We start from the raw sequence: 17,840 nt of genomic DNA on the forward strand, positions 1-17,840 counted from the left end.
ACTTATAAACACAGAGACAACAAAATTCAAAATAGCCTAGTAATAAACAGAGACAATAAAATTCAGAACACACCATTTATAAGTATTTTTAAAAAGAAATATTTATAAGTATAAAACTAATAAAACATGTACAGGATTTTATGCTGAAAATGACACAATGCTGAGTAAAGAAATCAAAGATCTAAATAAATAGAGAGACAAATCATGTTCATGGATGGGAAGACAACATAGTAAAGATGTCAATTCTCCCTAAATTGATATACATTTTTAATGCAATTCTTTTTTTAAAGATTTTATTTATTTATCTGACAGATAGAGATCACAAGTAGACAGAGAGGCAGGCAGAGAGAGAGAGAGAGAGAGAGAGAGAGAGAGAGAGAGGAGGAAGCAGGCTCCCTGCTGAGCAGAGAGCCAGATGCAGAGCTCGATCCCAGGACCCTGGGATCATGACCTGAGCCGAAGGCAGAGGCTTTAACCCACCGAGCTACCCAGGTGCCCCTAATGCAATTCTTAACAAAATCTTAACAAGATTTCTTTGTAGATATAGACATTATTCTAAAATTTATATGGAAAGAATAGAGAATAGTTGAAACAACTCTGGATAAGAATAAAGTGAGAAGAATCAGCATATTCAATTTTAAGACTTATTATATAGCTATGTTAATCAAAACTGTGTGGCAGTGGTGGAAGAAAAGTCACAACGATCAATGGAATAGAAGAAAGAAACAAACCCACACAAATATGAACAACTGATATTTGGCAAAAATGCAAGAGAAATTCAATGGAGGAAAGATAGCTTTCCAACAGAGTGCTAGAACTGTTGGTTATTTTTAAGCAAAGGCCAAAACCTGGCTTGAGTCTCTCATCTTAAATAAAAATCAACTCAAAAAGGATCATGGACTTAAACACTATTCAATGATGAAAAGAAACAAACTACTGAAATGTGCAGCAACCTGAGTGCATCTCCAGAGAATTATAGCTAGTAGAAAAAGCCAATCTAAAAAGATTATATACTATATGAATCAATTTATGGAACAGTTTCAAAATTATATTACAGAAATGGCAAATTTTTGGTTGCCAGAAATTAAGAAGGTTGTAAGGACAAGAGGGAAGTGGGTGTGACTTTAAAGAAGGTAGTAAGGACAAGGGGGAAGTGGGTGTGACTTTAATAGAAATATTATCTTGATTCTTATCAATGTCAGAATCCTGGTTGTGATATTATACTACAATTTTGGAAGATGTTACCATTGAAGGAAACTTGGATAAAGTGTACAAAGTGCTCTCTGTATTATCACTTATAGCTGCATGTGATCTACAATTCTCTGAAAATAAAAAGTTCAAAGAAATCAATTGGCCATAAATGTACAGATCTGTTCTGTTCCATGGATCTATCCTTACATCAATACCACATTACCTTAATTACTTGGAGCTTTACACCAAACCCTGAAATAGGTTGTGCTAGTCCTCCAACTTTATTACTCTTTTTCAAAGTATTTTAGCTATTCTAGTTTTTTACATTTCCACAAGACCTTTAAAGTGGCTTGTCAATTTCTAAAACAGTCTGTTACAATTCTGATTGTGATTAGTTTGAATCTATAAATCAGGTTGGGGTGAACTGACATCTCTTTTTTTTTTTTTAAATTCAGTTAGCCAATACATAGTACATCATCAGTTTTTGATGTAGTGTTCAATGAGAGAAAAGACATCCTAAAAAGATTTAATCTTCTATTCCACGAATATGGTCTATCTTTTGATTCGTTCATTTCTTTAATTTCCCTCACAATGTTTTGTATGTTCCAGACTTGCACATCTTTTGTCAGTTTATTCCTAAGTATTTCACATTTTTAATGCTGTTATAAAAGGTATTTTTAAATTTTCAGTTTTTGATAGTTTGTTGTCAAAATACAGAAATACAATTGATTTGTGCCCATTGGTCAATATCGTATTCTACAACTTTGCTGAACTTAGTTTTCAGGTTACTAGTTTCTGTAAGTTTTTTTTTGTTTGTTTTTTGTTTTTTGTTTGTTTTTTTTTTTGGTAGATTCTACAGGATTTCTATATAGAGGACCAAGTCATCAGTAAATAGCTTTTGCTCTTTCTTTTCCAATCTGGATGCCTTTGATTTTTCTTGTCTTATTGTGTGGCTGGACTCTCCACTACAATGTTGAACAGAAGTGGTAGGAGTGGACATCTATGTTTTGATTCTTACATTATAGAAACATTCAGTCTTTCGCCATTAGGTATTAAGTAATCTTCCTTTTTTTTTTTTTTACATATGTCCTTTATCAAGTTGATAAAGTTCTTTTCTTTTCCTAGTTTGCTGAGCATTTTTATCAAAAACGGACAGTGGACTTCCTCATATAATTTCTTAAAATGCTGTAATTATCATATAGGTGTTCTTTTTAAAAGGATATTGAAATGGTGAATTACATTGGTTGGGTTTGAATTGAAACCTATCTTATACTACTGGGATAAACACCACATGGTCATAACATCCTTTTTACATATTGTTGGATCTGATTTGCTAAAATTCTTTTAATTGCTTAAAATTGTTTTTGCCTGTGTTTGTAGGAGTCTCTATTTGTAGTGTTATCAGAAGAATGCTGGTCTTATAAATTAGGTTGGAAAGTACTCCCTCCTCTCCAATTTTTAAGATTTTATGTAGAAATGGTATTATTTCTCCTTCAACATCTGGTAGAATTAAGAGAGAAGCCATTCGGCTATGGAGTTTTCTTTGTTGAAAGTTTTTAAACTAAATATTTGACTTCTTTAGTACATTCAAGCCATTCAGTTTATTTCTTCTTCAAAGAGTTTTGGTAGTTTGTATGTTTTAAGTAACTGTCCATTTTATCTAAGTTGTCCAATTTATTGCAATAAGGTTTTTCACAGTATTCCATTATTTTAGTACCTTTATAATTTGTAGTGCTGTTCCTTCTTTAATTTCGGATATTGGGGTTTTTGTTTGTTTGTTTTGATTATTACCTATCAGTTTGGAGAGCAATTTTTCAATTTTATAGATCTTCTCAAAGGGCTGCTTTTGGTTCTACTAATTTCCTCTATTGTTTTCCTATTTTCCATTTCAGTGATTTCATCTCTGACCTTTTTTATTTTCTTTCTTCTGCTCACTTTGGGCTTCATTACTCTTCTTTTTCTAGTGTTTAAGGCAGAGGTTACGTTATAAATTTGAGACATTTTTTCTTTTCTAATACAGGAATTTAGTGCTATAAATTTGCCTTTTTAAAAAAATATATTTTATTTATTTATTTGAAAGAGAGAGAGATCACAATGAGGCAGAGAGGCAGGCAGAGAGAGAGGGGGAAGCAGGCTCCCTGCTGAGCAGAGAGCCCGATGTGGGGCTCGAGCCCAGGACCCTGAGATCATGACCTGAGCAGAAGGCTTACCCCACAAGAGCATCCCATAAATGTTACACTGTGTTATGTTCAAAATACTTTCTAATTTCCTTTTGCCTTTTTTCTTTGACCTAATGGATTATTTAGAAATATGTTAGATTACATATATTGGGAAATTTTGTTGGAAGGTATTATTAAATTCCTAGCTTAATTCCCTTGTGGATAGAGAACATAATTTGTATAATGTGAATCCTTCAAAAAGTATTAAGACTTGTTTTATAGCATACAATAAGGTCTATCTAGGTAAATGTTTTACCCGCTCTTGAAAACAAATGTGTATTCTGCTGTTGTTGGGTGATGTGTTCTACAAGCACTGAATAGGTCAAGTTGGTTGACAGTGTTATTCAAGTCTTACATATCCTTTCTGATTTACTGTCTACCTGTTCCATCAATTACTGAGAGAGGAATGCGGAGATCTCCAACTATAATTGTGGATTTATTTACCTACAAGGATTTTTCCTGGTGGTTCTAGCAGTTTGTCTCATACAGTTTTAAGTTGTAATTAGGGGCATAATCACTTAGTATTCATAAACACTTAGTATTCAGATGTCCTCTGCACTAACACTTTTATCATTACAAAGAAATCCTCTTTATCCCTAGTGATATTCTTTGTTTTGAAATTGACTTGATTGGACATTAAAATAGTCACTTTAGCTTTCTCTTGAGCAGATTTTTTTTGGTATCTGTAAGTTCAGAATGACTACTATAAACATGCCCTTCCTGCAAAGTTGTAAGAAACCAAGTGAATAAGTAGCTAGGGGAAAAATAACTACTTCCATTTAGGAATGATGGATAAGGAATCCAGTGTCTCGGTTACATAGAGAAATTAGTTCTAATAAAAAAGAAATAATTCTAGAACTCAAGAAATCTTTTTTCCTGGCTATGACACTTAGGAAGTAGCAGTATTGACAGTAACGGTATATGAGAATTCAAGCACTGAAGACAAAAGTTTGATTTAGACAGTTCAGTGTTTCGATACCACCACTCTTAAAATGATTCCACCTCTATTTATTGAAGTTCCTTCTGAGACAGGATATTGAAATGTAATAGGCATAGGGAAAAGAATCTGAGTTTTTTCAAAAGAGTATTTTCTTGGAAAATGATACAATTAACCTTTGGAGTACAAAATTGAAGGCAAAAAGCCCCTATGTACTTTACCACTTAATGTTTCTAATGTTCAGCAAGAGTGGTAGTCTCTTGTGTAACACACAGGCATCACAGGATATGATCCAGTGCTTGGGAGACAACTTTGGGATAACAAGAAAGGACCACCCTAGTAGCACCAGCAGCATCAGCCACTACATCTTTGCGTATGTCACCAGGTGTGTAGTCTACTCCCACTGCATTTAAATACCTAAGTGGTTCCAAATCTAGATCCATGAGTCTAAATTTCCATTCACTTTTGTGACTTCTAATCAACTACTTAGCAAGTATCTTTTGTAGCTTTCTTATGAAAAGTACATTTTTAAAATAATTTTTTCAGTGTTCCAAGATTCATTGTTTATGTACCACACCCAGTGCTCTATGCAATATGGGCCCTCCTTGAAAAGTACATTTTGAGCCAAATACTAGTTTTATTCTAATCATGCTATGGATTCACTTAAGCCCTATCTTTATGAAGACTGAAACCACCATTGTAAGTCATTTGCTTGAATCTGATTCCAGCAGGTACTAAAGGGAACAAGAGACACAATTATGGTAACATGCAAATACCTGACTATGGTATTTTCTCCTGGGCAGCATTCAGTATCAACCATCCTTAAATAATATCAAGTATGAACTTAACATAAAACTTTCTTAAACAAACAAAACTATACCAAAACATCAAATGAAGCCCAAACCCCCAAATTTGTCAAAATACAACATTTCTTTTGTGGACTGCACTAAAAGAATATCACAAAATATTAAGGGATGAGATATCAGGAGAGGACTACCTCCTGATTACAGGTAAATAGCTGATTAATATTAAATGATGCTAGGTAAAATAGAATGAGAAAAAAATCCATACTCTTCATTTCTTGGGTCCTTTGGAAATAGTAAAATCCTTTTACTTTGGCTTTCTGCATACTGTAACATAAATAGGACTTCAGATATTTGCTACTAACATGTGTAATTCCAAAGGCAAATTTCTTTAGCAAGTTCAAAATATACTATAAAACCTTAAAAAGCTTAGTAAACCATTGTAATGCCACTGAACAGAAAGCATGCTCACATAGAAACATACACAGTGACTCAATAAGATCTTTTAATTCTCATTAGGTACGGATTACTGAATCTTTCCCTGTTCACAGCACTTGTAATACAATTTTATAAGGCTGCATGGGTTCCAGGTTGTTGTACTGTAAGACAACAACTTATTCTCATCCATGTCAAGTCCTGCTCTCACATTATCTAATTTGTGTCAGAAATTGATGTATTTGTCATTTGGACTTTTGTTTTAAATGAAAGATGAAATTATGTTCTTTTAATTATTTAAATACACTAAATACATTGAAAAATATGCTATATAATAGAAACAAATGTAAACAAAAGCAAAAATATATAACTTAAACAAAAATAAGTTTTGAGTTTTATTTGGTGACATTTAGCTCTCTTCCCCTTATGTCTCTATTTCATAAAAGCAGAACAACTAATTGACATAAGTATACTAAAAATTCTTTGCTTTCTCCTGGCTCCCCATTTTTATTGTCAACCAAAAAAGTACCCCCCAAACCATAACTTATTCAAAAGAGTTGATACAAGAGCTCCCCACCTCCAAGAACCAAGGAAGGATTTAGGAGCCCTTGGTACCAATAAAGCTTATGGCATGTCGGTGTTTTACCCTCATGCCATCAGAGGTCCTGAGCAGCATCAGAAAGTTATCAATGCAACTAAGGACCACTACCTCTGTCTACCTTTTCTCCCTGTATTTAGGAACCAGTTTATTGTTTATTTGAGTAGGAGGTCACTAGGCTTCCACTAGATGACCATGAAATAAATATGGATCCTTTTTATAATGCTTTTTGACATCTCCAAGATATCCTGAAATAAGCACTGTCTTGTGTGGGAGCCATGAGACTTAGAAACAAGTTCTGAGCATTTAAGTGACAGTAGCAAGTGTATCTTTTTAAGGGGGAAAAAAAAAGTCTGTATTGAGTTAGTCATTCTCAATGTGAGGTTAAAGGAAAGCTGATTCTAACGAGGAAGTCTGACCAACTACTCACTATTCTGATATATGGTATGTTAACTCCCTCCCTTTTCCTGCCAGGGTAAGATTTGCCCCAAGTTTTCTGATTCAAAAGTCACCTCTAGACTAAGCCACTATTCATGATGAGGGTGTACTTTCTCCTTCAAGATTGATGTGGTGAGGGAAAAAAGGCCAAGAACCAATAGACTGGGTAATCTCTAAGGTAGGAAAGCACCACACTGTTAACACTATAGGACAAGTAGGTAAGAAACATGGATCACAATGCTGGCTTCATGGTGACAAGTTAGTGACCTGGGGAGTTACCTGTCCTCAGCTCCTTTCCTGTAAAACTAGGTTTAAATTATGTGTTCTCTAGCAGTCTTACTAATTCTAGAGTTTTTGTTTTGGTTTGGTTTTGGGTTTTCTTGTTTTTTATTTTTAGATAGGACGGTGGAGATAGATGGGGTAGGAACTGTCTCTGGGGAATTGACAATCTTAGCCTTTCTCCCCTAGAATCTTCATTTTGCTCTTTCAGCCTGGTCTCTATGACTAGAGTGGCCGCCTTCCTGAGATTGCCTCTACAAGTGCCCTAGAGACTCCCTTCTTATCTCTTCTATTCCTATAAAGTCTTTCTTTTTAGGGTCTACTCTGTTACTTTGTTAGAAACCTCTGGAATCAGTGCTCTAAGAAAGAGTACGTGAGAGGTAATTCTTCCTGCCTTCCTTCCTTCCTTCCTTTCTCTCTCTCTCTTTACTTTGAATGCCTGCCACAAGGCCTTTATTCTATTTCACACTCGGTTGATAATTTGGGTGGGTATATCATTCTCATTTGGATATAATTTTCCTTCAAAAATCTGAAAGCATTATCCACATCTACTAGCTTCCAGTATTTCTTTACAGAAGAACAAAGTTATTCTGATTCTTGATCTTTCACCTATGACCTGTTTTATCCTGGACTCTTGAAGTGTGAATTATATTCTCCTTATTTCCTATGATACAAAGTTTTGTAACAATGCGCCTTTGTGTGGGTCTATTTCTAACACTGGTAGCCTGCTGAAGTGATGGAGGGAAGACATCTGGCTTCACTGAGTAGGCAAAGGGAACTAAAGGGGATTACTTCAGATTTTTAACCAATCCTTCTGTTTTTAGACTTACAGGTGTCTTCACAGAGGTACCTAAGGACTCATTACCAAGTCTTTGGGGAGTTTTAAAGTATATACTATCAGGTGACTCCTCAGACTTCCTACTATTCAAGAATTGAGCTTCCTCAAGTGTGCAGTCCATTATCCCTAAACCCACCTGCTTTTCAAAATTTTGTTACTACTGCTTCCTATTTCATTTTCTTTGCCTTTGTGGGTTTATGTTTTTTTTTTTTTTTTAAATTCTTCCACTTTCACTTCAGTGGTGTTTCAGTAGGTAATAAAATCAAGTGTGTACAGCCAAGAAGCTATCTTTACCTGAAGCTGTGTGTACTCATATGTAATGTAAGTCTTGCTTGCCCTTTCTAGGACTCTCCTCCTCTTGCCTTCTCAGCCCGTCCTACTACGTTGGCATTTTACTTCATTTACATTCACTAGGTGTAACGTGGAAAACTTAAAAAGTTTTAAAAGGTACATGGTTTATTCTCTGATGAGCTAAAATAAGATTTTAACTTTTTGTATCTCTCTCATTCCATGCCCAAGTCTATATTCAAATAAGTTGCATTTTTATTCTGTGTGACATCTACCACATGGCATTTTGAAGTTCACAAAGTATTTTCACCTACAGCATTCTATTTTATCCCTAAAAACCGCACTGCAAGGATGGGCCATTTTATACACAAGATGGAAAAGAAATGGTTAAACAGTAGGTATGCAATCTTCTCTTTCTTTGAGGAGAGAGGAGGATGCCCCCAAGAGAGAAAAAAGGTAACTTAGTCAAATCTCTTCCTAAACAGGCTAATGACAGACCTCCTGGAAACAAATGAATGGTATTTCCTAACTAGAGAATAGTTCACCAGGGGGAGGAGGGTGTTGTGCTTAATTAACAGAAATTGATTTCCTCACAGTTCTGAAAGCTAGAGGTCCATAATCAAGTTGCTGGCAAGAGACTCCTTATTTATAGACTGCTTAAAGTAGGATGTAGCTGGTTTGCCTAAGATTATTTATGGTACCTAATCCTGGGATTTATGGATTTATCAGGCATGGCTCCCTGGACTATATGGATATAAAATTGAGATATTTCATGATTAAAGGACTTTCTTTTGGGTAAGTAATGAAGAAAACTCATGTTAATCTTGGCCAGAGTGGGTTCTGAAGTAGAAAGAAAACACGTGGGGAGCTGTATTGGTGGTCCTAGAACCCTTGCCTCATGATCATGTATATACTTGAAATTACTAGTAAATCTGGCTACCAGTGAACATCTCTGATTGGAATGAGTGTGACTTGACACACCAATTCTTCTTGATACCCCACAAGGAAATTAAAGCTCCAAGTGGTTAAATGACTTGCTGAAAGGCACATGCTACAAAATGGCCAAACAGGTCTAGAAACCAAGTCTTAAATCAGAAGCTTTGTACCATGTGACACATCTTAGTGTGATGGAAAAACAACAACAAAACCTGCCTTGTGGAATCAGAAACAGACTCACCTCCTGGTTCTAACACTGATGGCTTGTTTGATTTCGGGCAAAGTACTTAGAGTAGTCAAAGCCTATTTCCTTACCTATGCCATACCTATTACATAAAATACATGACCTATCTAACCGATCAATACAAGAGGACAATGAACATGACATAATCATAGGTAGGAAGTTTGGAAACATTTCTAAAGGACGGAGGGAAAGAAAAAACACCACTCACTTTTTTCTTGTAGTGCCTGCGATTTATTCAGTTCTGCGTGCTCTTCCTCGCTCTCTTCGCTGCTGGTGCTGCTCACGTCCAAAACTATGTCCCTTTTGGGGTCCACTCGGAGAAAATTGCGGCATTCAAATGTCAGGTGGCCAGCTAAGTAAAACAAACACACAAAAATGTGAAAGACAAAATAATATATACATCATGTATTTGTGGTTTGTTGCCTCATGGTTAAGAAACAAGTTACAATTTTAACAATATAATGTCTAAACTTCGATTATTCAGGGGGTGATAGTTTGCTTTCCCTGAATGAACCACTCAAGAGAGAGAACTTCCTTTCTTCATCAGGGCTTCTAATTTAACGAGCATTTTTGGCTACATCACACTTCCTGTATTTTCCCTTTTTATGTACTTAATTACATAGCAACTATATAGCTTTCATCTAATTAAAGGTGTCATAATAATATAACTGTTTTTTTTTTTAAAGATTTATTCACTTTAGAGAGAGAGAGAGTGTGTATAGGGAGGGGCAGAGGGAGAGGGAGAGAGAAACTCCAGCGGACTCCTTGCTGAGCCCAATATAGGGCCCCATCTCACGATCCTGAGATCATGAACTAAGCCGAAATCAAGTTAGAAGCTCGACCAGCTGCGCCATCCAGGGTGCTCTTCTACAGAATACTTAAATAAAAATTTCATTCTGAAAAAGAAAAAAAATTCATTCTGACATCATTCACCCTCTAAAGACTCTCACCATTATAAAACTGTAATAGTTACCCACTTAGTGCATGATACAGCTTTTTCAAAAATCATATAGTACAAATAACACAAAAGTACAGGAAATTATATAGCCAATATATACCCAAGTGCCTATCACCCACATGTTAACATTTTGTCATATTCACTTAGCTTTCTTTTTTTTAAAGTAAATGTTTGCAGAAGTACTGTACACACACACCCGTGCACACACACATACACACACACAAAGGTGGGGATCTTGCACCATTCCTTGGAAGAGTCCTAATCCCATTATTCTGTCTTCGGAAGCTGGTATATTACAGTTGGTATTTCTTTCCAAAACAGGATACTGCATTATTTTATAACTTAAACTCAATTATACTTACCTATCAGTCTGCAACTAGATTTTGCCACTCAAAATTATGTTTTGCACTTATATACACATTCAAATACAAATACACACTAACACATTAACAATGAAACAAAAAGTTACCTCAAGCATTACTACATTTGATATTCAAAAACAAAGATAAGAAACAACACACAGTGCTGATGGTAACCACATAATTGATTCCACGATCCATTAATGACTCACTCTAACTCTATGCTAGGGTTTATTTCTAGTCCTCTCACTTTAAGTGTGAAATCCTTTGTAAGTTCTACATTTATTCAAGAACACCTCTTATTAGAGTCCCAATCTTAAGCAGGACCCCAGGCCTTGCTTTTATCTGTTATACTCTGCCAACCCACGAAAACACAAGTTCATGAACACCGGGTTCAGGAAATACCCTTAAGTCTTACCTCTTTGAATTTCTGTTTTCCTTTGATTGTTATCTTCTAGTTCTTTATTTTCTTCCTAGAACACTACTGTAACTAATATATGTACTGTACATTTTATACAAGTTTCTTAATTGTTTGCAAGAGTACCCAGTCTGCCATACTGCTGGAAACAAGTTTCCTCTGTTGTGATTTCTTTCCAAATGAATCATTCAAAAGTATTCTTTTTAGTTTACAAACATATGGAGTTTTCAAATTGTGCTTTTCTTGTTTTATAAATTTATTACACTGCTACCAGAAAGTAGGGTCTGTATGAGATCAGTTATCTGCTATTTGCTGAGATTTATTTTGTGGACTATCACCTAGTAAATTAATAAACTGATTTGGATGTATTTTAAAAGAATACATATCACACTGTAGGATAGAGTGCTATGTCTATTTTGTTGTTTAAATCTTCTCCATTGTATATTTTTTTGTCTAATAACTTCTGATAGTGTAATTTCTAAACACCTCTATCATCAAAGATTTGCCAATTTCTCCTGCCAAATATTTCTCTATATTTACTATAAATATCTGGAGACTATATTAGTAAGCACAATCAAGATCATTATCATTTTATCTTTTTCACTGTTCTTGAATCTCTATTCCTAAGACTGCTCTTGCTTCCAAAGTCTGATGTTGAAATTTCTCTACCATGCTCTTTTGGTTGTTATTAGTTTAATCATATGAAGTTATCATTTTTGTGAGAAAAACCACTAAATATCAATGATATTTAATCTATCTCCTCTTCGTTCCCCGGTCCCTTTATTTTGAAAATTTTTTAGAGTCATTAATTTTGTTGTTTTATTAATAATGACATATAGCTGCAATTAAGTTTATCTAATTTGATATTAGTCCAATTTTCCCACATTTTTATTTAAATTCCAGTTAGTTAACATACACTGTAATATTAGTTTCAGGTTTAGAAGCAGTGATTCATCAATTACATATAGCACCAGGTGCTCATTCCAAGTGTCCTCCTTAATGCCTATCACCTATGAAACCCATCTCCTACCCAACTCCTTCATCAACCTTCAATTTATTCTCTAACATCAAGTGTCTGTTTCTTGGTTTTGTCTCTCTTTATTTTCTCCCTTGTGTTCATTTGTTTTGTTTCTTAAATTTCACATATGAGTTAAATCATATGCAGACCAATCCTTTTTTTTTTTTTTTTCAAGATTTTATTTACTTATTTGACAGAGAGAACACAGGTAGGCAGGGAGGCAGGGAGAGAGTAGGAGGGAAGAAGTGTCCCTGCTGAGCAGAGAGCCTGATGCGGGGCTCGATCGCAGGACCCTGAGATCATGACCTGAGCCGAAGGCAGAGGCTTAACACACTGAGCCACCCAGGCGCCGCCCACCCTTTTTTAAAGTAATCTCTTAGACTCAACATGGGGCTTGAATTCATAACCCCTAGATCAAGAGTTGCACACTTTACCAATTTAGCAGGCCAGGTGCCCCACTACTGGATCAATTTTCAATATTAATTTCTTAACCTGGAAAAACAGTTCCTGCCTCGCTGGAGGCAGTGTAAATTCACTCCTCATACTTACACGTGGTATAAGCCTGGGTTGCCAATTCTTGATTATTCCTTTTCTTCTTTATTATCTTGTAGGAATTCATACAGTAAAGTTTTTTGCCACTTTCCCTAGATAGTGAATGTGATTTTTCTAATCCCCACTTCGCAGCCTTTAGAGAAGTCTGGCTTTATGCAAGAGTCCCCACCCTAGCCATGCTGCCATCCCACAGTGGTCTGAGGCGTCATTCCCTATCCATAGAAGTCTACCCAGTAGGCCTGTGGACCTCAACGTTTTCAGCGATTATTCCCTGTTCTGGCTTTGAGTTCCTTTTCATTTCCAGCAGTGGGAAGTTCCTTTTCATTCATTTGAGCTGGGTTATTTCTGTTGTTGTTATTCTGGTTTTCTCAGCATTTCTGTGTTCAAAGCACAAGGAGGACCTTCAGTCTTGGTTCAGCTTGCCATTTTGATCAGAACTCCTGATGATACACTTTTCCCTTTACTTAAGCTAGCTCTGCACCCAAACACTTCATATAATGAATATTTAAAGTAAATACAATACTGAAGTCACAACCACACTGGCAGCAAGCTCCATCTCACATGCATTTTAGTTTTACTTCAATGAAACTGACCCTAAACTAATCTTAAGATAAGTGACTCATGAAGCTACAAATAGTTTCCTTTTTTTTTTTTTCTTTTGGGGGAATAAGTGAACAAAATTAGGAAAAAATCGTATTCCAAATTACAGTTCTAGTGACTTCTTATCTAAACGGACTCTAAGCAGACAATGAGCAGAAAGTTCTTAGGTGACCAGAAACAAATTCTGGCCACAGATACACAGAGACATTTCAAGTTACAACCTTTTGGTGGCTGATTATTCCCCAATTCAAGGTGCCCTGACTAACCAAACAATCTTGAGAAAGAATAAAAGTTGAAGACTCACACTCCTGATTTCAAAAATTTCCACAAAATTATAGTAATCAAAACAGGATGGTACTGTCACAAGAATAAACATATAGGCCAATAGAACAGAATTAAGAACCCAGAAATAAACCATATACATATGGCTAATCAATTTTTTTAAAGATTTATTTATTTATTTATTTGACAGACAGAGATCACAAGTAGGCAGAGAGGCAGGCAGAGAGAGAGAGGGGAAGGGAAACAGGCTCCCTGCTGAGCAGAGAGCCTGAAGTGGGGCTTGATCCCAGGACCCTGGGATCATGACCTGAGCCAAAGGCAGAGGTTTTAACCCGCTGAGCCACCCAGGCACCCCTGGCCAATCAATTTTTGACAAGAGTGTCAAGACTGCTCACTGGGGAATGAACGTCTCTTCAATAGATGGTGCCAAAACATCTTGATTTTCATATGCAAAACAATAAGGTTGAACATCTTATTCATATCATATGCAAGCACTGACTCAAAATGGATCAAAGACTTAACAATATAAGATTTAAGACCATAAAACTCTTAGGAGACAGTAAAGGGTCAGTGTTCATGACCTTGAATTTGGCAAAGGATTCTTAGATGTAAAACACCAATAGCACCTGGGGCGCCTGGGTGGTGCCGTCGGTTAAGCATCTGATTGTTGGTTTCGGCTCGGGGGTGATCTCAGGGCTGTGGGATTAAGCCCCGTGTTGGGCTCTACACCTAGCAAAGAGTCTGCTTGAGAGTCTCTCTTCCTCTCCTCTGCCCTTCCCACTCACTCTCTCTCTTTCTCTCAAATAATAAATAAATAAATCTAAAAAGAAATTACCAACAGCACCAGCAAAAGAAAAAAATGATGAACTGGACTTCATCAAGATTTAAAACCTTTTTGCAAAGAAATTATTACGAAAGTGAAAAGATAACCTACAGAATGAGAGAAGATATTTGCAAATAATATATCTGATAGGGTTTAACATCCAGTATCTATACAAGTGCTGTAACTCAAGAACAAAAAAAACCCTCACTTAAAAAATGGATGGAAGACTTGAATAGACATTAATCCAAAGAAGATATACAAATGTCCAATAAGACTATAAAAAGATGCTGAACATCATCAGTCATTAGGGAAAATGAAATCAAAACCACACTGAGATATCACTTCCTATCTACGAGGATGGCTATACTTATAAAAAAAAGGGGGGGGGAGAAGAAAAATAAATGTCAGCAAGAGAAATTGGAATTCTTGTATATTTCTAGTGGGAATATAAAATTTCTAGTGGAAAACAGTTAGACAGCTCCTCAAAAAGCTGACACAGATGACCCAGCATTCCACTCCTAAGTATATACCTAAAAGAACTGAAAAGAGGGATTCAAGCAGATACTTGTGCATCGATTTTCACTGCTCCATTAGTCACAATAACCAAAAAATGGAAACAATCTAAGTGCCTACCAACAGATGAATGAATTACACAACATGGTGTATCAGACACACACATATACACAGGCTACAACATGGATGGACTCTGAAATGTTACACTAAGGGAAATAGGCCAGCCACAAAGTACAAATACTGTATGATTACACTTCCATGATATATCCAGAATGGCCAAATTTATAGAACAGGAAGTGTATCAGAGTCTGGGGCCTGGGACAAGGGGCGGCTGGAGAAATAGAGGTTATAGCATTTCTGTTTAGGGTGATGACAAGTGTCAGAATAGACAGTGAAGACAGTTGTACAACACTGTGAATGTAATTAATGCCCCTCAACTGTATACTTAAAAATGCTTAAAACAGCAAATTTTATGTTATATTTATGTTATATATATATATGTTATATATTTTACCACAATTTTTAAAAATGGTGGGGAAAAGACCATGACATAGTGTCAAGTTTCACAAATTACAATTCCAGTTTTCCCACTTAATAATAAAAAAAATCCTCCTGAGCCTGTTTTCTGATTTATAACAGTAATAAGAGTCAATAATAATTATTGAGGAATTCCTATGGCAAACCATTGAGCTCAACCCTTGCATTAGCGAATTTAATCTTCACAACAACTCTGTGGAGCTAGGGGCTATAATTGTTTCATTTTATAGACAGGAAACTGACACAGGTGGTAGAGCAAATTCCCTGATGTCACAAAGCTAGTAAGTGTCCGAGGGCGTTTGCACTGAGGCGACTGATCTCGATATCAGGCTTTTCTTTTGAATGTTCATAAAAATGGAGACCATGAAACCTACTTCATAGGGTTGTTTTAAGAATGAGACACAATTAATTGTATCTTTAAAGCGCTTAGTCCAGACTCTAGCCCCAAGTAGGTACTTTATACATGGTGTCAGGTTATGACCATTTGTTGTACCAATAAAGGGAAAGGTATATTCTCCCTTGTCTGCATTCAAGGAGTGGCTAGATGGGTAATGTCAAGTGCCAAGTAATAATAAAACCTATAGTTGGATTTAGACTGTCCTGATAAAGATCTGTCAATGAATGAAAAGAACTCCTGTTTTATAATTAGGGTGCTCATGTACTTATTTCCTGGCATATGGGGTATACAGACCATGTGAACAAGGGCTAAGTAAATCAGCTTTTGGCTTTACTTAAGGTTATCAGTTCTGAGAGCATAAAGGCTACATTACAAACTTTTCAATTATTAAACACAATTAATTCCACCAAGCTTCACATCACTATCATTGTGATTCCTACCCAAAAATGTAGGCTTCTGTATCCATTTATCTTCCTTGAAGTCTTATCTTCATATTGTTTCTGGTCCCCTGACCTAACAGATAATCACTCCTTTCTCTCCCAATCTTTTTTTTTTTTTTAAAGATTTTATTTATTTATTTGACAGAGATATCACAAGTAGGTAGAGCAGCAGACGGGGGTGGGGGGTAAAGCAGGCTCCCTGCTGAGCGGAGAGCCCGATGTGGGGCTCAATCCCAGGACTCTGAGATCACGACCTGAGCCAAAGGCAGAGGCTTAACCCACTGAGCCAGCCAGGCGCCCCTATGCCAATCTTTTTTTTTTTTTTTTTAAAGATTTTATTTATTTATCAGAGAGAGAGAGGGAGAGAGAGCGAGCACAGGCAGAGAGAATGGTAGGCAGAGGCAGAGGGAGAAGCAGGCTCTCTGCAGAGCAAGGAGTCCTATGTAGGACTCGATCCCAGGACGCTGGGATCATGACCTGAGCTGAAGGCAGCTGCTTAACCAACTGAGCCACCCAGGCGTCCCTCTACCAATCTTTTTATGACATCTTCTGAAACTTGCAATCCTTAATGGACAGACTGTGCTACCTGTTTGCAGTTTGCTCCCTCTACCGCTTGCTTTAAAGGATATTTGGCTCTTCACTGGGAACACTTTTCTACAGCTTACCTCTGTATTATTAGTATCCTCTGGGCTTCCTTTCTTTTTTTTTTTTTTAAGATTTTATTTATTTACTTCAGAAGGAGTGAGCACGCAAGGACAAGCTGGGCAAGGGGCAGTGGGAGAAGCAGGCTCTCCGCTGAGCAGGAAGTCCAATGTGGGGCTCAATCCCAGGACTCTGGGATCATGACCTGAGCCAAAGGCATCCCTATACAAAGCCTATCCACTGAAGTCTTTGGAATCAGGCTCATATTCAAGTTCTTCACCCTAAGCCCTTCTACAAGGCTCAATGGGCAGTCTAGAGTGTTGCATGGCTTTTCTCAGTTCCTTGATATTCTAGATGCCATGGCCACACCATGCTCCTTGTTAGAATCTGAAGTGTTCCATCTTGGAATTTTTTTTTAATTTTTAATTTTTTTAATAACATAAAATGTATTATTAGCCCCAGGGGTACAGGTCTGTGAATCGCCAGGTTTACACACTTCACAGCACTCACCATAGCACATACCTTCCCCAATGTCCATAACCCAATCACCCTCTCCCTACCCCTCTCCCCCCAGCAACCCTGTTTGTTTTGTGAGATTAAGAGTCTCTTATGGTTTGTCTCCCTCCTGATCCCATCTTATTTCATTTCTTCCTTTCCTACCCACAAACCCCCCCATGCTGCCTCTCAACTTCCTCGTATCAGGGAGATCATATGATAACTGTCTTTCTCTGATTGACTTATTTCACTCAGCGTAATACCCTCTAGTTCCATCCATTACTGCAAATGCAAGATTCTATTTCTTTTGATTAATGCATAGTATTCCATTGTATATACCACATCTTCTTTACCCATTCATCTGTTGATGGACATCTAGGTTCTTTCCATAGTTTGGCTATTGTGGACACTGCTGCTACAAAAAGGTGCACGTGCCCCTTTGGATCACTACATTTGTATCTTTTTTTTTTTTTTTAAGATTTATTTATTTATTTGACAAAGAGAGAGAGACAGTGAGAGAGGGAACACAAGGTGGGGGAGTGGGAGAGAGAGAAGCAGGCTTCCCACAGAGCAGGGAGCCTGATGCGGGGCTCAATCCCA

General features: G+C 36.7%; 1 protein-coding gene across 1 annotated transcript in view; it reads right to left on the reverse strand.

Moving 5' to 3' along the window:
* The window catches only part of LOC111156911 (SREK1 interacting protein 1), a 46,979-nt gene that overhangs the window by 14,084 nt on the left and 15,055 nt on the right, over positions 1 to 17,840 (reverse strand). Inside the window, exon 3 of the mRNA XM_022518041.1 lies at positions 9,415 to 9,558. Coding sequence (XP_022373749.1) covers positions 9,415 to 9,558 — 144 coding nt within the window. The remainder of the gene's footprint in view (positions 1 to 9,414; positions 9,559 to 17,840) is intronic.

This window comes from Enhydra lutris, unplaced genomic scaffold, assembly GCF_002288905.1.
Source record: "Enhydra lutris kenyoni isolate GAN:26980312 unplaced genomic scaffold, ASM228890v2 scaffoldscaffold50, whole genome shotgun sequence".
NCBI lineage: Eukaryota > Metazoa > Chordata > Mammalia > Carnivora > Mustelidae > Enhydra > Enhydra lutris.